Source organism: Anser cygnoides, chromosome 7 (assembly GCF_040182565.1).
Source record: "Anser cygnoides isolate HZ-2024a breed goose chromosome 7, Taihu_goose_T2T_genome, whole genome shotgun sequence".
Taxonomy (NCBI): domain Eukaryota; kingdom Metazoa; phylum Chordata; class Aves; order Anseriformes; family Anatidae; genus Anser; species Anser cygnoides.
This window is the reverse complement of record NC_089879.1, coordinates 22,557,538-22,581,162: the sequence shown is the minus strand read 5'-3', so window position 1 is coordinate 22,581,162 and position 23,625 is coordinate 22,557,538. Positions and strand designations below refer to the sequence as shown.

Below are 23,625 nucleotides of genomic sequence, written 5' to 3'. Positions count from 1 at the left end.
GCAAGTGCCTTAAAGATAGGCATTTTATAGCTTTAGACTTAAGGAATCGAGAACTTGATTTTAAAAAGCCCAGAGGCTGAGGAAAAGAAAAAAAAAGAATTTTATAGTAATATAAAAATTATATGAATTTAAATCTCTGCCAGCCCCTTTAGCTGCCACAGGGAAATTGCTTCATTAGGGAAGTTCTGCCATATAAACGTTTAACATTTGCTTCAGCCTGAACAAACCTAGACAAAAAAATGAAACAGATGTTGACCACATCCTCAGTACCTCATCGATGTGGAGGAGAGTCGAGGTGAGGGCAGAATACTGGGGACAGCCGCATCCCCACCCGGCCAGTAGAGCTGAACAGCAGGAAGCTCTCATATACCTCCCTAGCTCTCCACAACGCTTCAAGGACCAGTTTTATTCCAGTCTTCTCTCTCACTGCTTTTTGTAGCAATTTTGTATAGGAACAGGAATCATGAAGGTATCTTGATGGGTTAGAAGAGACCAGGTGAGAATTTTTGCATTCGCAACAGCAAAGGAGTAGTGCAGAGCTGTGGTGGGAGGTGGGACAGCAAGCAAGGAGAATTGCATCTTTTCCATTTTCTTTTAGAAAAGAGAAGAGCAGTGAGATATTGGGCAGAGAAAGAAGACGCAAGCTTGACGAACGACTGTCAAGGAATGAAAAGACAGCTGTAGGACTGTTGTTTACTTAGAGAGATGGCAGAACAGGGAAGACAATCATAATTAAGGAAATCAGCCTGGCTGCAGGATTTGTGCCAGGGCAGTTTGGCAGCACAAGAGCAAATGGATTTGCGGATAAAGACCTTGTGCTTAGAGGGCAAATAGAGGAGTCTCGGAGCCTTAAACCTGAAGAGCATCACCTGCTGCAGGGCTGAGGGGACAGGGCTGTGGGTATGAAAGGAGAAATCCTGGTGATCACAAATCGGGGCGAACAGGCTCACAGCCAGCCAGAAGACTACGGAGCTGATCCAGTAATGACGCTTTAATATGGCAAATAACTCAGTACTGGAAAAGGCAGCATGGTCCAGTCCGTCATGAAAAGATCCAGAAACAAAGGGTTAATCTCAATGCTGAGGCTGGGCTCCTTTTTCACCTTTATTGACTGGGCAGCCTGACACACTGAAGAAAGCTAAGGCTTCCATAGCCACTGAAGTTCTCTCTTTAGAAACAAAAACAGGTCTATTTTATTTGAACAGATTACTTGTATCCACTTGTTAAAGTACTTGGCATAGCACAGAAGGATTATTCCTGAGACAAGCATTAACATTTCTAAAATACTGTGTAAAGGCTGAGGTCCACAGAAGTGCACACTATCCCCTTAAATATCCTTTACTGTCATCAAATATTTCCTTAAAAGTCATTAACTAAGAACACAATTCCTAAATTCTTACTTCAATCAAAACAACACAACCAGCATGTGAAGAGGTATGCATAAGCTGAAGATAGGTTGGAATGTTAACTTCTTTTGTACCTGAACTACTCTGAATATCACAAAAAAGCAATTGCTTTTGCCACTCTCAATTTTCAAGTGCTATATCATTTTCCTCCTTCACACTTCATTGGAGCACGCATTAAGGCAGCCTACAGTGTACAGGGTTTTTCCCCTTCTGGGTAGATACCCCTTGGGAACAACAACAACAAAAAGGTAAGATAAAAAACATCGTTTATCAGGCCACTATGGAGTGCCACAATAATAAAACATCCTTTAAGTCCTGTTTGCAAGGCTTTGCAGCATCCTAGCTATGAAGATTAGGGGAGAGCTTGGCAGCACAGCTCCCGTTCCAGCCATGGGGTCAGACCAGTTCATGCACTGTCCCACGCAACTGGCACACTTACAGTTCATTCCTGGGTTAAATTCAAATTTTAAATGGAAACCCCAAACCCTAGGTGAAGTTTTTAAGGGTCATTGGTTCATCCTAGCAAAATATTAGTAGGTCAATGATGACCTACAATAAGGACCATTTCTAAATAACACTGCAGATAACACGAATCTTTTGTGTTAAGTAGCCAGATACCTTAGGCAGATATTTACATCAATGTTGTATATAAATAATAAACTCTTAATAGGAAAAACATTTCTAAAAACCCGCTTTCTACTATTTATTATGAAAGCCAAACATAAAGGTAACACGAGCTTTGCACATTAAGTCCCAATGCTGTAATAGGAGCACCATAGCATCTTTCAAAAGCTATGCTCAGATTTCATGTTTGCCTAAAATAAAACCTGACTTTGTTCAGGGATAACACAATCTGTTTATTTTTAAATGTTAAGGATGATATCTGCAGTTGGTGTCCATGATCCCACTAGCTATACTGGTTTCAGCTTCCCTTGTGGAGCCTGGCACTGAACCGGGACAAGCCAAAACCAATGTATTTGCTTTAATGTGATGAATACTTCAAAGATTAACTGTATAACTCACAGTAACAGCCAAGGACACTTGCTTCATGTTCAGAGGCTGCAACTGAAAACAGCTGGTAGAGCTCAATTTTGCATCACCACCGTGAACAGTCCCACTGCAGTCTTGAAATGGGGAAAATATCTATTCCAAGACTTAAAATCAATGCTAGTGACAGGAATTAATTTCAAAGCAGCGGTCTGGTAGACAGATAGCTGTCAGGAAATAGAAATATATATGGTCTAAGAATAGTATATGGTCTAGAAAACTCCTTGTACATACAGAAGGAGAAAAGCAAACCTTAAGAAACCAGGTCCAGCAGTCTTGCAGCCATCACCCAACCTCGACATGCAACTGCTCTGACAATAAAGCTATTTTCAGAGATGGTGGCCACCGCAACTCACCTCCTGGCCCCTCTGGAGAGATTTCAAAGCCGCCAGCCCAGGTAACATTTCCTGTGATGGGCTCATGCCTGCATTAGGAATTAATTTGAAATCACTGGTTTACGGGACACACTTCCCATCGCTAGTACAGCCAGCACTTGTGGGCCATCTCCAGTGGTTAGACCCACTCAGACTGAAAAGCAATCCTCTCCATAACACAGCTGTGAAAAGCTAAAAGCCAGCTTTTAACTGAAAAAGGTGGATGTAATGAACAGAGGCTCATCCCCATGTTGCTATCAAGCTCATATTACATGTTCAGCGATTCTTTGCCGATGGCAAGGCAGATATGTTTTTCAGGGTGACGTACCGTGAGCTACAAAGGTAATTAGTCTACTCAGAAATCATTAAATGCATCCGCAGAAATGATTCTTTCTTCAGTTTATTAGCTAGATAGGTCCACACGATCTGAATGTTTTTTCTGCCGCAGGACACAATACCTACATAATTACACACTGGGTTTTCCACAGCTGTGTTCAGCTGTTTACCCACCACCCTCCCCTACAATGAGCCATGCTAGGCGCTCTCTTCAACAGCAAATATCTCCAGCACATAAAACTGTAAATGCCTAACACACTCTGGGAAACGGAGCTGCTTCTTTCACAAAGACAAGCCACAAACCAAAGAGGATTTCTTATTGCATGGCTTGATAAATATTTTTGTGTATTACAGCAGAGTGAGTAAGCCTTCACAGCCCACTTAAATATTTGCTTTGGTCCCCATTTCTTGGGAAGATTTGGTTTGCGTTTGTGCTTTCCAAGTTCGCCAGCTCTCCTGCTTGCTTGCAGTCGCTTCCCCTGCCATAGGCATCTGTGTCTGCCTAGCGCCATTGCAGCCTGGGTGCCTTTGGGGATGCATTAGTGGTGCCACCGGCTGGCAGGCAGTTGCTGAAAAAAACAGGTTCAGCAGCCTGAGGAATAATAGCAGGGCCATGGGTGGGGATGCAGAAGGATATAAATACAGCTAAGCACCAGGAGGAAACAGCTTTGTTTGCTTCATTAAGTTTTACACGAGAAGTGCCAGGGCAAGCTCAGGTCTGGACAGCGATTAAATTCCCCTGCGCAAACGGGAGATCATCCCTGCTGGAGGGCATGTGGCCCCAAACCTTGCTCTGTGTTCTCATCCGGGAAAAGGAAGCAAAGAGACTGGGTTGTGAAAAGTTCAATTATTTGCAGAAATGCTCAGGCAACTGCTCATGGGATGAGCTGTAACTTTATGTGAGGGCATCCGATTCTCCTGTCTAGACTTCAGCAATACAACTGTCAAGTCTTTGGGGAACAAACGATGCTATATCTCTATAGCTCTGCCAGAGAGAGAGGTTTTAGCTCATCACCTCAGACAAAACAAGGAAACAAACCCCCAAAAATCCACAATTGCATACTCCAGGCTCAAGCAGATTCTTAAACTGCATGCCATGAAAGAGGGCATTGCTCTTTTGATGTCTTATTATCAATTTCAATGAGCATTACTTGAAAAGGGTGATCTTAAAATGGTCTTTTAATATAGTAGAGTTCCTAACAAAATAGAATTAAATAGGCATTCATGCAGACAAATAGCTAGCTCCAGTCTCATAAATATTTCATCCTTAATTTTGAGCGTGTCCATGGCAGTTAACTACGTTACATAACGGTTGGACGGACGTAACATTAAATCTGGAGAATAGATGTTCATCACTAGGCTTCCTACTGGTAGTACCTACATGCAGCCACTCAGAGACTTTTTCTTTTTTTTCTTTTTTCTTTTTTTTTTTTTTTTTTAATCCCAAAGGAAATAAAGCTGACTTCCATTAGGCTGCTGAAAGTGGGGGGACCCTGTCTAGCCCAGCTGTCTGCATGTCATGGATAGACGGCAGCTCTGGAGGGGACAGACCACAGATGAGTTCTGGCACAGGATTAATCACTCCTTGGAAGGGCCACTGCATCCCTGTAAATTATAGGAACGTCTACCGACTATTGACCCCTAAGCAAAACGTTGGTGGCATGTGCAGCACGTTGAAAACATCTATAAATTGAAATGGACACAGATTATTTCATGGTGTTGCAGGGCTATGCAATCCACCTGACTTTCCTTAAGTGCTAATCTAGTTTTAGTGTTCCTACATTTTATTTCTCTTCTTAACTCACAGCCAAGTGTTTTGCTGTTAGCAAACCCAAGGTCATTTGCATTCCTAGTTCGTTGTATGTAGGAGATAACCTGTAGCCAGTATCCGATGCTGAAAAATGTCAGGGCTGTGATCCTGACCTGCCAGAGAGTTCAGAAAGGGAACTGGTTGTTCAAGGATGACACACGCACTACAGAAAAGTCATTTTAAAAGTAGCAAGTCTGTAATGGTGTAGATTTGCTTTCCCCACAATGCTGAGTAACCTGGGTAACATAAGTTACATTGAAAAGTGATTGTTGTTCATAATCTTAAATATGCAAATAAGATTAAGAAAATAATTATATGCACTACATACAAACTTACACCAACTTGCTCTTACACAGGTGGGGGCTTAAAATTACCGTACTATATATGTATAGTATATGTATGTATATTATATATAGTATAGTATATTTAGCCGTATTTACTATACGGCTAAATCAGGATCATGTTAGAATCACCAGTTTAAATGGCCAGTATTTGAACTATTTGACATTCAGAATGGAAGTCATGAAAATGCATTACTCTACAGTTTAGAGGTAGAATTATTTTAATATGCTACAACAAGGAACATTCTATTATTTTGCATCACAAGGCTTAAATATTAAATATCACATATCCTGATGATGCCTTATAATGATCACAAAATGACTAGACACAGCATCCCAATATCAGGCTACTATGCATCCTTGCAGAAAGACAGCCAATTTTCTATGCATGACAATTTTATAAATGACAGTTATTTTAAAGGGAGTTACAAGCCTGACACAAAAGGCCAAATCTGTCCCCATTACAAAGAGAAGAGAAACCACATCACATTGTGCTGTACCTGAGCTTGTCCATAAATTAAGCCCCTTTCACTGTAAAGCAGCCATCGCAGGAAGAGGCAAAATCAGGCATTGTTTTGTGAATGCCATTGGGCACGCTGATGCTCAAAGATGTACGTTTAAAGATGTGCATGGCTGCTTAAATGATTCAGGAGCTGGACAAAGACAAAATATGCAGCATGAAAGCTCTGCTCTTTTTTTCCCCCTGTGATTACATATTGTGGTAAAGCTGCCCTGAGGGTTGGCTAACATGAATTAACTTGTCTGTATCACGGGCAGGTGCACAGAGCAGCCGACAGGCTGAGAGTTCATGCACAACTCACCCTGCAGTTACTCAGACTTGTGTTTCTGCATCCCCAGCAGGGATGTATCTATTTATTTTAAGGGACTTGGGAGAGAATTATAAAGCTGTGCTGCATTGTTCAGTTTCACTTAATGCTTATAAACCTGAACAGAACTAGCAGGAGTATTTTGGTGGAAATATTTTCCCAACAAAACATGATTTCCTCTGGAGGTCTTCTACAGGCATTTTTAATTCCCTCCCTATTAACACGTTTGTTTGCAATTATGTTTTTTTCCCCCCAACTAGAAACATCTGTCGTAAACCAGCACTTCGGCATTTTGACAAATGCATGACCATTTTGACATTTTAGGATAAAATGTTCGGACTTCAAATACCAACACTGTTTAAAAACAATAATAAAAAAAAATTACTACAATTTGTTGTGGGACAGAAATTAGCGCTTTTCTCTCTTTTGCATAGCACAGGTATTGTTTGCAAAAAACACACTAGTGCCATAAGCCAAGGGGAAGAGCTTGGAGGACTCAGTCAGCACTAGAAAAAGCCTCCCGTCCTCCCAGGCTACTTCAAATTCTCTAAACAAGAAAAGTAAATTGCAGTCTCAGGTTCATGCTCTTTTAATAAGCAAGAATCACCAGATCTGATCCCTGCAATCATTTCTATCACTAACCGGTATCATTTAGAAACTTTATTTAGTTCATTTAGAACTTTAATAAGAACGTGTACTTTATATACGAATGATGCTCTAGCAGGTTAGATATCTAACAAAAAGATACCTCTATGGTATTTCCTGTGCATTACCTATTTCAGCAACAGGGTTTTTATTCATACTCTGAAATAATGCTAAGTTATAAAGGCATCAGAAGAAAATTCAGAGACAGGCACTGCAGTAAGTGTAAGCAAATACATTCATAACAATAAAACCCTTGTAATTCTGCTTTCCTCCATCTGGCAAAATCTTGCTGCCCAATGTTATATATATTTTAAACGCAGCAGGAAGAAGAGTGTATTTGCTCTGTAGGACTGTATTCTCAAAGGAAAACAAATACACAGTTTCAGTTCCCAGGGTATGATTCAGTTGTAAAAAAGCCAGAACTATTAATAATCTGTGCTCTTATAAACTAATGATTGTTATCTTTAAGACTCAGAACAACCTGATTATTAACTTCATTTGAGTCATGACTCTGGCTCTGAGCATGACTTCCCTTGTAGAAATTGAAGCAACTTTATTTATATATTTTATGTTAAAAGAAGAACAGTAAAACAGGCATTTTGAATTTATAGCCAATTATCTCCTAATGGCTATTTTTTCCAAAAGAATATTCCTGTTTGATAGACTAAATAAAAAGCCAGATATTTGTTGTCTTTCTCTCAGACAATGCAAAAAAACAACCAACCAACAAAAAAAAAAAAAAAAAAAAAAAAACAAACAAACCACAGATTTTATGTTCAGGGCTTCTATTGATATGATTGCCTTTATTCCTTCAGTTACAGATGTATTTTCATGATTATGTATTTTATGTAAACAGGCTTCTGCAATGCAAAGTAGCTACTCAAAACGCAGCACAAGGCAGGCAATTGATAAGGCACAAAAGACTCCAATTCTGGTGTTCACTGATCTTGCTTAAGTATATAATCATTTGTTTTTCCTTCTTAATGCACTGTTTTCTGTCGTTCAACTGAAATGGTTTTTGTTCAGCATTATTACAAAATAAAGCTGCAATTGATTTCCAAGTCAATTGCCCTGAAATTCTAGAAATGTGAAAGCAAGATATTTGACAATGGAAAATCAAGCAGCTGAAACCCCCCGATTCATAATCTCATCGCTTAAATCCAACCCTACCCAAGCTTTTTAAGTGATCATCTAAGCACAGACATTGAAAAAGCCTGTACGGGTATGATTTTTAGCTAATTACTTTGCTTTTTCTGCTTGAAAGTGTGGATGTATGAGCACAAACAGTGGTCTGCAGAACATCTCTTGCTGCCATGTACTTCAAAACATCTTCTCTAATACAGCTAGGAGAAGACATAGACAGACCATCATTGCTCTCAAGATAGTTTTGTTTGGGAAAAGTATTTGGCATAGGAAGTCAGGTAAGAGACACATTTAGATAACATGATAGAAGTCATCTTAAAACCAAGGAGTACAAAATGGGGTACCAAAAATTGTATGTACTACTCTCCTTCTTCTAACTCACATGAATTAGATGATTTTTAAATTCCTCTCCTTGCTGTATTGCTTTGGTCCTAAAGAAAGCCTTTGTCTATGCAAGCCTGGGAGAGTAACTCTTGGACACCTGGCCACTGGAAGCAAATCTAAAAAGCTGCACAGCTTTCAGGCAGAAATGGGAAAGGCCACCATTACCTGCTTCACTAAGGAGTTAGCAGCTTCCTGTATCACTAGAAAGTGAATTAGTAAGAAGAAAGAAACAAACAAACAAAAACCACAACCAAAACCTCACAAATTATTGACTAAATAGGTGTTTGTAAAAATGCAGAACAATACTGCAGTCAGACACCTCTAGTTCCAAAGAACTTAATATAAAAATTGTACTTCTTGTTAAAGTGGGAGCAAGGTCCAGAGATCTTAGTAACTTGATTAAGATGCTAGAAAATGTAAACATAGTACAGAAAAACTATTTGTCTTAATACTAAATGACAGACTGGTGAGCTCTCTGCAAATCAAGAAGCCAACTGCACATCTAAGAACTGGGAGGCATCTCATGAGAGGAGCAGATGGCCTGTTCAGAAAAAGAGCCCCCCTGCAAATGGCATTTCTTCTCATCTTGCATACTTAAACTGTGGATCTAGTTGCCACAGAAGGCCGCAGATTTTAAAAATACTTGCATGAGTTTGAAAGTAAATTGAAAATCCATCAAGGACTATAGATTAAAGCCACCATCTCTGGTTCAGAACATTCTTGCAGGCTTTGGCTACTCTTACAGATAGGGCTAGATGGAACTTTAGTTTCACCCTGGTGTAATCAACTCTATATTCCTATTTAAGACAGCAAAAATCAATAATATCAATTCATTCCTGTTTGAAAAGCATAATGCAGCCTTCATCTCTGTAGCCACAACACACCGCTCGCAGGCAGGGTGCCGTTAAAGCCGATACATCTTGTCCCTGCTTCCCTTTCTCCCTTCATTTCTCAATATGCTACTTGTCGAAGACGACATGGATTTAAAAGGAACACGCTTATTTTTGCCAGGTGACAAAGCAAGGCTACGTTTTTGTAACCGCGAGTTCAAGCCTGTGTAACAACGACCGGCGCAAACCTGCCTGCTCCTTTTAAAGGCTTCGGATGAATCCCTTAATTGGGAGCCTCGTCCCTGCTGGACCTTCCACGAGCGTTATGAGCTCCTGGCAACCAGCTGAAGACACTGGCAGCACGCTCCTGCGCAAGCCAACATAATACTGGCTGGCATTTTATGAAGAATGCAAAGTGTGAAGCATTTGTATCTGTAGAAAGCAGAGAGACTACATCAGCAACCAATACTTGCTTGCAATAAAGTAATTAAACAGATTGCAGAGACCCTGATGAAGATTTCATAATTTACTTTGCAACAGTGGTTATCTTTTTGGGTATCAATCAATGAAATAACTTCATCTGTGCCAGAGCAATTCCCTGCCTGAGGACCTTGAAACCAGGACACCCGAACACCAGCAGCCAGCCTGGAAATGGCATGGCGACATTTTAATAGCGTTTAATTAATGTCGTGGTGTGCACTTAGGAGATCAATCAGACCACCCAGCCACCTCTCCAGACTTGAGCGGAGGCCAGATGCCTGCAGGACGAACGTGAGCCCCACAGGGAAGCATATGGTGATGTTTTTGAGGTGTCCCTTTGCCTCCTCACTTCCAGCTGTCTGGGCTTTCAAGCTCTTGCCCTCCAAAACCTCCAGTGGGGTTTCATTTCAGGGCTTGGCCAGCAGCTTTCTGAATCCTTTAAAAGCTTCTGGCATTCCCTGTGCTGCAAGGTGATGGGTTAAACTGCTTGGTGTCGTACTGCCTGAAACAGGACTCCCCTCTGATTGTTTTCAAGCCATTATCTGAGCGCTTTATTCAACACCCCCAATTTCCTCTGCCATCAAAACCCATCAGTCATCGCTCCCCTCTATCTGCTCCCAGCCCTCCCATGACATTATAGGCACGGATCTATCTTATTAGGGGAAGACGACAGGAAGTAAGGCCATAATGGCTGAAATACGTTTTAAGATTGCCTAACGCTTGTAATGAATGTAAAAAGCAGCTGATGTAATGGATGAAATAACTTCCTGCTGGTCCTTAGAGACTCTATGTTGGATCCACAATCAGTGAACTATGCACACAGCATTGCAGGGGCTGGACATGAGAAGGGCTGTGAAATGCCTGGGATTAAAAGAAAGTCTCGTTATTTATCAATAAAGGTGATAAACTGTGCTTCCCAACTTGCTACTTCTGATAAGTTGACAAAGTTTCAGTTCTGTTGCCCTACAGCACACACAGCCTCCTTTTATGCAAGCAGCCACCTCTGGGAGCTTATATACATCATATGGAGAGTGGTAAAGAAAACTGATTTAGCTGTAAACACTAAAAACCAAGAACTCAGAAAGCAGGACAGCACAGAGCTGGTACACAGCACATCAAATGCCTCAGGAAAAACCAAAAAGATTGGTACTTCCCCTTGGAGAAGCAGAAATTAAACTGTTGTCCTGTAACACCAACCTACAATGAGACTTCCCTTTGCCACCTACAAACTTGCGCGATCGCTGAGGAATGCCACAGACATTTCTAGTCTCCATTCCCTGCTCCTTTTCTGAGAAAATTCAAGGCCATGAGGCTAATAGGTCAGCAGATGGTAAGATTTTAGTAGAAGCAAACGTGAGCAACGTGTCCAACCAAGATGAAACACGACTCTTGTGTTCCACTGGGAAGTTCAGTCAAGGACGGTTTTTCTAAACACAACTGGTCAGGCACAGTGAGGGCTGAGAGCAATGACAGGGCATTTAGTAAATTAGAACTTGCTAGATATGTCCCAACAGGTGATTTGTAATAAGGAGAAGTTTGTGCATGTCAAATGAAGGGGTAAAATAGGAAACATTTGACAGCAAAGGATTATGAAATATACTGTTTACTGTGAGAGTGAGGATCGGGTTTTGAACAGGAGCATCCATTTTACCATAAATAAATAAAAATTATAAAATGTAACAAAACTAAAAATAATAAAAAAATAAAAGACACTCCAGCCTATACTTTTCAGGCAAAGACTGGTTCTGTCTCTTTGAACAAATTGAGCAAGGAATGCCCACCGGAGGGAATCCTTGACAAGCAATCAAGTACTGGGGTTGTGTAAATTGCAGTTGCTAATTCTGACCATAGGCTACTTTTAAACATCACTGTGCACAGTGCCTGCATCAGTAAAGGAGCAGGGCTCATGTACGAGCAGTGGCTCAGCCCTCAGCCTCGGTGCCTGCCCAGACACAGGTGGGGCTCCATCCTCCTGCCGCAGAGAGCTCAGGATTTAGGACCTCACTTAGCCTTGGTGCACAAACATGCACAGAAGGTCGCAGGCAGGTTGAAGAGGCGCTATGTCTGTACCTGCACTCACAGTCTGCTGCTGCCACGAAGGCACGAGGATGACAAGTACTGCTTTCCCTTCTGAGATGGGAACCAGCGGGGCGGGAGTGGATGTTGTCTTTAGGATATGGATCCCCTTTTTCCTCATAGTGGCAACTTTGCAGTAACCACAGTCTATGAGGAGCACCAGGCAAATCAGCCTTGCAAGCTAAGGACGGCAAAAAATTACCAGGCTCTACTCAGGACCTAGCCTTGCCTGTAGTTACGCTTGCCACAATTTTGTGTAAGTCCCCATAGTTATTTCCTGATGGGCTCTGGCATTCACCATAAAAGACTGCCAAGGTTGCTGTGAATTGCATGGGACACTGAGTGTGGGGTCTTGCAATACAGAAAAGAGTATTTGAAGTAGACAGCATACAAATCTGTTTTACCATCCAAATTAGCTATTTTCTAACTGCTGAGAATCAGTCTTATTCCCTTATCACTTGAACCAAGTAAATAAATCCTTGTAGTCCTTTAAAAGCTATTCATGAGCAAAAGGGGAAAAGTATTTCTGGAAAAACAGAAAAGAAACAGGTAAGAAGATAGAAAGTGAAGAAAGAAGATAGCAGGGTGGCAAGGCAGTCACTTAAACAGGCTTCCAGGCTTTGGCATTTAAGTTGTTGATTAAAACCAAATTATTGTGTTCTTATCTGGAAAAGGATTAGCGTAAAGGTCAGTTGAGCAGTAGCAATGGTATAATTACACAGGAAAAACTTAGCGTTAGTGCAGGGAGAAGACCAGGAACATTAGTGGAACCCCAGCACCCCTTGCAGTGTTTATACAGATTTAACAAAAATGATTTATTTGTAGGCTTATTTGTAAACCCAGTCACAGCAAGAGAAAACAGCAATATTTTCAAAAAATAAATGAATCAGTTGCACTGTCAATACTCTAATGTCCTACTAATGTCTCATTCTCTTCTTAGCTGACAGCTACTAGACCTTTCAACAAGTTTTTGGGATTATATTTAGTTCCTGTATTAATTTAGGGAAAAGTAAAGGTCCAAGATTGCCAACTGATTTAAAGATGCATTAATATCTCCATGTCCACTACTTCTTTGTCCCTCACACCATCTTGATTCTTCCTGTCATAGTTTCCTCCACATGCACATAAAAATTAAACTAGTGCAAGCTGCTGTGACAGATATTAATGGGAAATATGGTATAAAGCTTTTGGGTGGTCAGCAAGGAAATTTTCTTTTGACACTGCTATACACACAGATCATGTATTGTTTCACATATCATGTGAATTGCCAGCACACAAATCATACCACAGAGATTTTGGGGACAGTGGTTTCTAACAGTAGGACTGTAACTAAACAGGAGCCTTCAAGAGCTGGAGACACAAATGGGAAACAGCACAAATTCTCTTGAAAGGAAGATGTGCTCCTATGTCCTGAGAGACTGGTATTTCTGTACTCATTTTCCAACCATCGTCAAGGTAACAAAAAATTTATATATCTGTTACAGCGAAGGAGCTCAAATGTCACTACAATTTGTCACCATGGCAGAGCACCTTGTCCATGACCTGAAGACCGGCATTCCTTCTTCACCCTATGCACCACCAGCATTAAAATAATAAAATTAAAAAAAAAAATAATCTACACTTTATTCTTTACAAACAAGGAAGAAGAGAGGACATCCTTTGGCTGGGGCTGTCTCAGCTGGGAGCTTCTTCTCCAGGTCTCATTCACAACCTCCAGTGACTGCCAGAGGCAGGAAGACTTTCCAAATTCTCACCGCTTTTCAATACGGTATGCCTTCACATAATTAAAACCAGTTGCCAAGGCACTCTCATCTCCTCCAACAGGCTGTCACCCTGCTACGGAGGTGCATGTGGTCAAGTGGTTCACTTTGGCTTAACTGAAGTCACAAAAACCTCTCTACAAGGCAAATGCATGTTCGAGGGGCTTTATAAATCCACGATTGAAGATGATAAACTCTATGTGAAGAACAAATCATTTCATTACTTTCAAAGATACGTCACAAGGACAAATGAGCAAACTAAGCTGCTTTCAAAATTCAGCTTTGTTTTAATAAACCTCTTTTGCCTCACAAGCATCTGCCTCAGCCACGTTGAGCTAGCTATCTCTTGTGGTAACCACATTAAAAAGAAATCTTTCAAAAACAACAGCCTAGAAATACAGCAGAAAAGCACTGAAACAAGCTGCCATTTTCATCTCAGAATTTGAAAAACATCTCTGATAGAAGTGTTTAATATATTTGTGCAAGTTTAAAATCAAAGCATGGCCTCTATCCTCCCGTTACTTTTTTCAGTACTATGTAATTTCAGCATTTTTATTAATGTCAATGTAAGTATATTTTTATATATATGGTGAGCCCCATCTCAGCTTCAGCCAGGCACACTCACCCAAATTCTTCTGTTCTTGCCACCAGAGACTTCAGGCCACAGTCTTTCGAGGTCCCCTCCTGCAAAAGCCAAAGCGCTCACCAGAAAATCCCAGCTGTTGGACCTCAGAGTTGGATGCACTTGTCTCTAGCACTACTCAAAGTGTTATGAACCAAAGTGTCAGTATTTCTTTCAAAATCCCTCTTCTGTTCACCAAGGTGGGCTCCCACCCTGCCTCTCCAAAACATCAACCATCTGTCATGTGCCATCACTATTTTGTCCTCTGGCCTGCAGCTCCTCCTGGATACCCAAATCAGGTGAAACCCCCAGCAGCCCAAATCACAGCTCTATTCAAATATACTATGTAATGTAATAGTACAGAAGCAATGGCTCAAACTGCTCCTTTTTTGGGTTGGCCAACGAGAAACCATTTCTGAAGGAGAAAGAGCCTTTTCATATGATCCCCCGTATTTGCTTCTCTGTCCTCTTTTCTTCTTCCGTCATTCTCCCTATGACTGTCCCTGCAGACTAACACGTTTTCCATCGATGCAGCATGGCATGCTCTTGCTCAAGAATTCAGCTGTGACATCATCAAAGCAGCACGATTATTAGCCAGTTTTAGTAAAACATACATTAGCCACAAAGTTGCATCGAGTTTTTCTCCATTGCCTATTTGAATGAATTCTGTTATTTCCCTGTTGATATAAATAATTATCGTAAATGGCACTATGTTTTTTTTTTTTCCAATTAAGAAAACATCCCAAAACGTAACTGATTGCAAGTATACGTAAATGATGTGTTATTATACTGTAAATTATACATCTGCAATCTCAGATTCAATTAGCAATTAGCCAGGAAGGTAAGAGAGCAGTGTAATAGTTGGGAGCCATGAGTATTACTGTAAGATGATGTGGCTGATAATTTTGTGACTTGTTTTGTTCCTGCTGGTGTGGAATAGGATACTGTGGAGTAAAGTCTGCCATCTGGTGCAAGTGAGAAAAACAGAATAATGTATATCATCAGCAGATTTTTATGTCAGTATAAACATTTCTATCAGAGACTAGAAGATATTTGTTATCCATCCTCCTACAGTGCAGCGATATGCAGAATCAGCACTGCAGCTATTACTTTATACTGGTCAGAAAGAAATGCCTTGAACTTGTTACCATATCCTACACATATGAAATCATAACACCTGACCAAATAGCATGTAATGAAGCTGTTGCTGAACAGATTCCAGCAAAATTTTGGAAAATGAATCAAAGAAGAACAAGTGAAGAAAATATACTTAAGTTTCTTGAACTTCTTATCCTGAACTCTCAATCTTAACTGTATTTTACACATGCAGCAGAAGGCTTACGAAGTTGCTGAACAGTGATGTCTACACAGTCCTGAAAGTTACTAATTTACAAGTAATTTATTGAGTTGCTGGGTGCTTTACATCACAATGTTTTTATACCATTCATTTTAAATCGAGCTACAGAATTACTGAACTTACTAGCAAACTGGATGTACAGTACTTGAGATATGCTGTCTCCATATCAAAACATATAACAAAATTAAGTTTTCCTTCCAAATTGAGAATATACTATCAATTATTAAGTTTCAGCTTAGTCTCAGAAGATAAACTTATTATGTATTGAATATTTAAATACATGCAGACAAGTATTCCTTGTAAATTATCTAATTTCAGACTGTGCCAGTCAGACAAAAAAATTAATTTGAAATGCTGAGAAATTCTCACAGTTGTGTTGCATGTTACTAGAAATATTCAGGGAGGCAAGCTATGAAAATCCTTTTATTTGCCATATCTGGTCTTCAAAAGATGGTTTGTTTGGCACACTATTGCCTGTTCTCAGTATTGGATTGACTGTCTCAAGATATTTGGTTCTTCTTTTAACATACCAGCACTGAGAGTCAAGCTTCTGTGAGACTCTTGACAAACAAAAATAAGTGTTTCTAGCTTATATATTTGTGGGTGAAATTTTAAAAATATAGTTCATCTCCACCTTAGCACTAAGAAAGTAACCAAAATAAGGACATTTATTTGATAAGCATATTATTTTAAAATTAATGTATAGATTTTCAGAGGCATGACAAGTTTTGTATGGGACAGGTATTCCTGGCTGCCAGAAGGAACAGAAAAATTGGGCATCAAACATTCTGGCTTCCTTTTGGAAGACGAGAGATTTATGAGGGAGCAAACACACGATACATTATCACAGCATCAATGAGAAGACCAATAGCTTGCATGCAGAGCTAAGTACTCAGAGTGGGATGAAGTGTTTGTCCATTAAGATTAACGGGTGCCCCACATTCCTGCATAAAGTACGTTTTCCTATTCCCATTCTTATTCTTCCCTATAGAAATAAAGTACATTTTTATAATCTATTGAATATGGATTTTTAGTTGCTATTCTTTTAGTTGCCCCAAGTCATCCCCAAAGGAAATTGCTTATATAAAAGAGGTCACTCTCATACAATTACCACCTCCACCACCATCATATATACACAATAAGACAATTTAAAAACCAGCACCACTGCCCTGACTTCAGCTGTCTATCCCATACAGAAGACCATGATGATCTCCTTTTGCCATACCTGAGAAATATGCCCGAGTTGCAAAACATCAAACATTTCAGATCATCAAATATATGACAGTGCCAAGATATAATATATATATATATATATTACAATATATATGACAGTGCCAAGATATTTTCTTATGTCTACAAACAAGGGAAAATCTACATTTGGTCACTCCATTGCAGAACAAGTCCTATTTCCCCATTAAGGAACAGCCGCATTGCAACATGCAACACTAAGTGACAAAGCACAACTCCAAAAGCATAAAACCACTTCCAATGTAATTCTTGCCTATTTCCAAATTGTAAGAGCCCTCTGAGGATCACAGAAGTCCTTGAAAAATTATCTCAGCATAAAAGCTACATCATAAGGAGCACTTACCCTTGAAGTGCTTTTTCTCCAAACCAATCTCCTTTCCCTAAAGTACGGAGAAAGACTGGATCTTCACTGGGGGAGTCTTCACGAGTAACGTTCACCTGTTGAAAAGCCAAAACCCCCAGAATTTAGAAAACCTTTAATTAATGAATACAGCCCATTTGTTCAGAAAGGGATTAGTCATCTCCCAGATCTCTCAAGAAGGGTTCCAGTCCATATCCCCTCTGCAAACCATGGAAGTCACCAGTACTGCACTTTTCCCTCAGCCATCAGCAACCAGTTACTAATTCTCCATAAACTAATCTCAAGCCATCCAAGAAAATGAATTATTCATTATACACAAATGAGTTATTTTCCACCAAAAAGCCTACTACTCTTGGAAAAATATAATACTTGTGTTTTTCGAAGGCTCTAAACATGGAGTTGGCTGCACAAGCACAGTCATTGCCCATATGGAGTCAACAGCTCAAACAGGTTCCAAATATTTTATGTGTATAAGACAGACACATGGCATAGGCTTCTGTTAGCTTTGTTCCACATGATTTCTTGCATTGCTAAGTTCACTTAAGGGAGAGGAAAAAAAGAAAATCTACATTTACTCATAATTTAAATGAAACCGTTTGGATTATTATAGGCTGAAGGATGGCTCCTTTCATTTTCATTATGTCCTGAATTCGTTGAGGAGGTAATTCTAGCCAGAGCAAAAATAAAGTATTTTCATCACAGTTTAAAGAAAAAATAAAACCAAGATGGTATTTTGATTTTTGCAATAAAAGAGAAAAGCAATTACTGCTGATGGAATGGAGACTTTTACATGGAATGTAAAACAATAGGAGGTATAACCTAGTGCAAGCCCAAGTTTAAGATGGAAACACTGCAACAACAGGTAGATGACTACACATCTCTGAGTGATGATGTCCCATCTCTGGGAATCCTTTTTATTTTCTGAAAAGATTTCAGAAGGAAAATAGTAATTGATCATCTGAACACCCTTCTACTTTGTATTATCTTTGTAAGTGGCTCTGGTTCCCCAAGCCAGTATGGGATATAAATGCCAGCAGCCGTGTAATGACAAAGCCCTGGGACACACTGCTGGGAGCTGAGGACAGCATGACGTAGTCTGCTCATTATCAAGACTTTACGAAAGATGAGTGCTGAGAATATCAGAGTATCAGAGAATAGTGGGGACCATCTCTCCTAACATTAACCATCTATCAATCTGGTTGTCCAGGCTCCGTCCCTTGCCAGTGGAAAGCGACAGGAATTTCCAAAGCCAGAGCTGTCCAAAATTTAAGTGGAATGAGCAACCCTCTGGAGGGTTTACAAGGGAAAATCCCTCATCTCTCTTCTGCATTTCAGGCTCTCTGTTTGCTATAATCAGAGCTTTTGCATATGCAAATTCACAAAGCCCAAATCTAGGACAACAGACACTTCCTTTCTGATTTAGAGACATTTCAGTTTAATTTTACTATTAAGTTTACAGTTCTGCCCTGCACTTTCGCTGGTTTCTTGCACGGATGGTAGAACAGTGGGTTTGAGTCATTAGTGAGCACTGTGTCTCCAACACATGATGTTAAACATCTGCAGTGACTCATCAAGCATCAGATGAGGGTAGAAAAAGTGTAACAGACGAGCCAGGAAGATTTGTAGCTGATGAAAAACAAACTTGGACAAACAAAGGGAACTTTAACACATATTCAAGCTCTTTCTCCATGACCTCCACTGATCCTCAGAAATGAATGCTAAGGGATTACGGGAGTAATTTCGACACAGCTCAGAGCGATGACACATCTGAACAGCCCAGCACCAGTGAAGAACCTGCATGATATGGTATTAAATTGGTGCCACACCATTGCTTTTAAGGGGAAAATGGTGCACGACGGCACAGCATGACACATGCAGTGTCTTGGTAAAGGGAGGACACTGAATGGGCACAGAGCAGCAGCAAGTAGCAACCAAAAGGGATCAAACTTTCCATCTGATGTGTTAGTCAACAGATTTCTGCTCACAGGTTGTTTTGAACAGATTTTGATTTCTATTCACCTGGAATTGAGGAAATACGTTAACAAATAGCAGTGAATTGTAAGGCCACGTTCACCATTTTTGCAGCATTAAAAGCACCTTTGCTGCTGCTGCATTCACTGTCCCAATTCTGCAAGAAGCTGTCTGTTGACCACAGGCAGACTCAGATAAGGGAACGTATATGGGGTAAATTGGTAGCCACATGCCCCCAAACAATTAAGTGACTAAGATCCAACTAAGAGGAGCTGGATCAAGTAGCATATGGAATTGAGGGAGAAAAAGGGGAAAAAGGTTTTGCCACTAAGAGAACTATCCACAAAGCACAGAGTGAAAGAAAAAAACAAAGCAAAAATCTTCTGAAGCATTTCTGAGAGAAGTGCTGAGCTCAGAAATTTAAAAATCTTGCTTCTCTTGACTGTCACTGCAGAAGCTCTGACAAAAGGCAGGACAGAGTTTTTAAAAGTACCTTTCACTGCTCATACACAATGCTGCTGACTGCAGAAAGTACACGTGAGGTCCTAGGTACACGACCTGGAAGCAGAATTTCTTCTGTTTTACTAAGCCACCTGGGCCAGGTTTCAGCATGGGGCATGGGACATTATGTGCCCCTGCTTCAGAAAGTCCCAGGCAGCATACACTGATATGTTTATTCCATATCTCATTGCTATTTATTCCATGTTTCACTGCTAAGGCTCTATTTCTGCTAGCCTGGGACATATCCTTAGCGTGGGGTAGTTCTGATATCACTGTGTAGCTATGTCCCAACACAGGCATTAAAATTAAACACCCTCCCACTCCATCCTTCATCAGTCACCGATATCTCTTCTGCAATTCAGTGAGGTTGCAAGAGAAAACTGGGCAGAATTTAATCGTCCCGGTGAAAATTCCTGTCAAGCCACCAAGATCCAGCTGAGGATCTGGGAATTCCTCAACAAGCCCATGTGCATTGTTTTGTTTGAACTCCCTTTTTCTGGCCTTCAGCTGCCACAGTAAGATAAAGCTGCAAAGGCCATGGAGATAATGCCAAGGAGCTTCTCAGGAGGGATTACAGAGCTCTGGAGCAATGGTCAAGGACATGGGGGGCAGCTGGTTCTCTCCTCCATCCTGTTGGCTTGAGGAGCGGATGAACCATGCAGGTCAACAACTGTTTGCCCAGCGGCTGTCAACAGCAGGGATTTGGTTTCTCCAACCATGGGACTCTGATGATTGAGGAGTGCTAGGAAGGGATGGAGCCACAAGACCAAGTGGGTCAAAAGCACCCTCACCAACAGGCTGGTCAACGTGGCAAGTGGGCTTTTAAAACTTGGTGAGGAAGGGAGGTGCATCCTCCCATGAAAACAGTCTGAATAGAAAAGATTTGAAGTGCACATCATGGTTGTCCGTATTCTAGAAAAAGATGAAATCCTACTTCTGAGTGGAGCAAATCAAAAGAGCACAAAGGAATACCATCAAATTCCTACCACTACTGTCAACGATTGGCTTCATTTCAGAAACCTGTCCATTATTATCTTTTTCATCTGAAAAAGACACTTTTTTTCTTCTGATAAAGACTGCCTCCCAGCAATAGAGAGCGGAAGATGATGGTGAAAATCTAGTTTGAGTATCTGAGAGCTGACAGCTCAGGATTCAACCCAGCTGTGTACAACACCCACATTCCTCCTGTGTGGATGCCATGTTTATTTGTGGTTTTTTTTTTTTTGCTAACTTTAATTATGCACGGACTACATTATCTGCCTTGGTGCAAATATCAAATCCATGAACCAGGAGGCTTGGGTTGGCTTAATTTCAAGCACATTTATCTATTTGTGTTTACTTTTCATGGATCACATCTGATCTGCAGTGGGAAACCACCATGTATTCCCTTGAATGTCAATATCCTGCTACATGGAAAGAAGCCAAATGTTTCTCAAGTGTAATAGTATTAGGCCAGCTAAAACAAACCAGAAAAGAAAAAAAAAAAGTCAAATGGAATGAAAAAAAGTGGATCCATAAAATCCCACCAGGATTTTACAGGAAAAGAGGTCAAAAAGCGTATTTTCCCCTGTGAGCAGTAGAGCAGAAACTTAGACTACTTTTCTTCCCCAAAGAGAAATCTGAGACTTCTCTGAGTTCCTATTATTTAATTTGGAAAAGCTACAAAGTGATAGTCATGGGAATGAAGTCTGGAAGTCAGCCTTTTAAGAGGGATACTTGATAAAGACTAGTTGAGTATTGCAGGGTATCCTATAAAAAAAATTTGGCTACAAGGATGCTGGGGTAAAGAAGCATGCAGGGACTCAGAGTAAGTGTCTGCAATTAAATAAAAAGGCAAAAATGAAAAGAAAGCTCTGACCCAGCTTAGAAAACTGCGATTCAGTTAGAAGGAAAAAGCAGGGAGATGCATGTAGCGTGCAGGAACACCTTGGGATGGCACAGGACTACCCAATGCAGATAACCCATCGAAGGAGAAAGGACAGAGCTTTTTTGGTCATGTACCGAGAGACTTAACTGTCTTCAAGCCCCAGAATGTTCACTGTGAGCACACGTGTAAAACAGCATAAGATCTACTTTTTTTTTTCTCTCTTTTTTTTTTTTTCCCTTCAGGCCACTCTTCCCTACTGATACAATGCCAAGAAGTTTAATTAAATGTCAAGTGTTGCAACATTTGTGCCCTGGGGAGGGGAGAGAGAAAGCACTGGCTGGCACTGAATTTCAAGTGCACATCATCACCATCGCCACCATCATATTTCCTTAGAAGAGTGTCAACTTACCTTTCCTTTGCTGATTATAAAGAAAGTGTCCCCTCGAGCACCTTGTCGGATAATATACTCTCCACTTTCATAGTGTGTCTGCAAAAAAAAATTAAAAAAAAATATATGACCAAACATAATCAGATAATGTTATTCAGTTGATAATTTGGCAGTTTTGCAAGATAGTGCTTAGGGAAACATAACCCTGGTCCAATTTTATCCAAGTCTGACACTGGTTGTGATTTAAGAATTGTTCTATGTCAAGGAATATAATAATTAAAAAGAAACCATTTCTGGCTTGCCCATTTTTCTTATTACTGTGCTAGTGCCAGCTTTTGCCCAGATGAATTATACTCACAGCCTAAATCCACTTATACTAAGTAAACCTGACACAGGCATTTTTGACAGAGAATACAGTACATGAACTGAACTGCAATAGGATATTTGTTGTAAAAATAGTTCCCTACCTAAACCACCAAAAAGCCTGGTATTTTTTCAGCACTGCCAGCAAGGGTTTTATTGAATAAACAATTTTTGCTCTTCCCCTGTTATTATAGTAGTTTAATCTGTCTTTTTTGTCTTATTTTATGGAATATTTATTGCTAAATTTCTGTCATACCTTGTCAGAGCTCGCATCTAAACTTAATAGGATAGCTTCATCCCTTGTATTACCCCATCAAAATCAATATTCATTTATACTTCACCAAAAAATAAGCCAACATGTTCTAAATAAAGACTCCACACAAATATTTAACCCTCCCACCTCCAAACTAGCAGATTCTTCCGAGGTGCTCTGCACCCTGTGAATTCAACAAACATCCTTTCAACAGCAAGCAGAGGCGAGCAAAAGACCAAGCATCCTCCCCAAATCTCCTGCTGGTAAAACGAAAGCTGTTGTTTTAATCAAGCCTCTGCAGAGAACACAGACATGGCTGCAGGTGTCAGGTCTCCCATGTCCCAGCACTGATTTGTGACAAAGCCTGCCCCAAAACGCCACACGCGCCGAGCCCTGGTGTGGATGTTGTTTGAAAGCTACAATGAGCACAGAGCTCCAGAAAAGACCACCAGATCTTTTAATCCTAAAGTATGTATAAACAACAGCAAGCATGGATTTGAGCTAAGAAAGAGGAATTAATCAGAATCCAAGGATTTGGTTAAAGCTTTAGATTTCTTTTTTTTTTTTTTTTCTTTTTTTTCCCCAAAGGTACTTTAATTGACCTGTATTTATCCACCTTCTTGGTGCCACTTAAAGGCTGACAGCAGACTCCAACAAGAAACTAAACACATCAAGGCACATGGTGAAGTAGCTATTGCATCTGAGAAAAACAACTCTTTGCTTTAGGAGCACTGGACATATGGCAGTACTAATGAAAAATAACTGTTCTAAGAAAATAAGTTTAAGTGAACTATAACATGCAATTAATTAGGCTAGTTGTTAAAAATACATATACTTGGGCCGTGAGTGCATATGAAATGCACAATACTAAATACACAACACTGAAAGAAATTATGGGTAAGGAAAGACGATGTCAAAGGAGGATGTTAGTAATCAATATCCTTAGACTCTCCAAAAGACTTGTAGATGAAAAAAGGCCACTATCTGAATCACAAATGCTGAGTAACATCATGTCAGTCTTCAGAAATGGTGTGGGAAGGCTGACAGGTAGGTTGCCCTGGGAGAAAAGGGCTCCCTATGTAAGCCTGGGAGGAGACGTGGGCCTCTGTGGACACAAATCCAGTTCTGTTTCTTCCGTGGGGGGTTTCTGCAGAGTGCATTTTGAAGATGCACATTTCTGAGTGCCTAGGTTGAGACTCCTTGGAAGGGTCTGATTTTATAAGGTATTGAGATCA

At 40.4% G+C, this 23,625-nt stretch overlaps 1 protein-coding gene across 5 annotated transcripts in view; it reads right to left on the bottom strand.

Annotated features, from left to right (window-relative positions):
* PRKG1 (protein kinase cGMP-dependent 1) overlaps positions 1 to 23,625 on the bottom strand; it is a 466,622-nt gene that overhangs the window by 114,798 nt on the left and 328,199 nt on the right. For all 5 annotated transcript variants that reach the window (XM_048069304.2, XM_013171986.3, XM_048069303.2 and 2 more), the window contains 2 exons: positions 21,796 to 21,873; positions 17,030 to 17,124 (listed from right to left, as the gene is read on the bottom strand). In XM_048069304.2, coding sequence (XP_047925261.1) covers positions 17,030 to 17,124; positions 21,796 to 21,873 — 173 coding nt within the window. The remainder of the gene's footprint in view (positions 1 to 17,029; positions 17,125 to 21,795; positions 21,874 to 23,625) is intronic.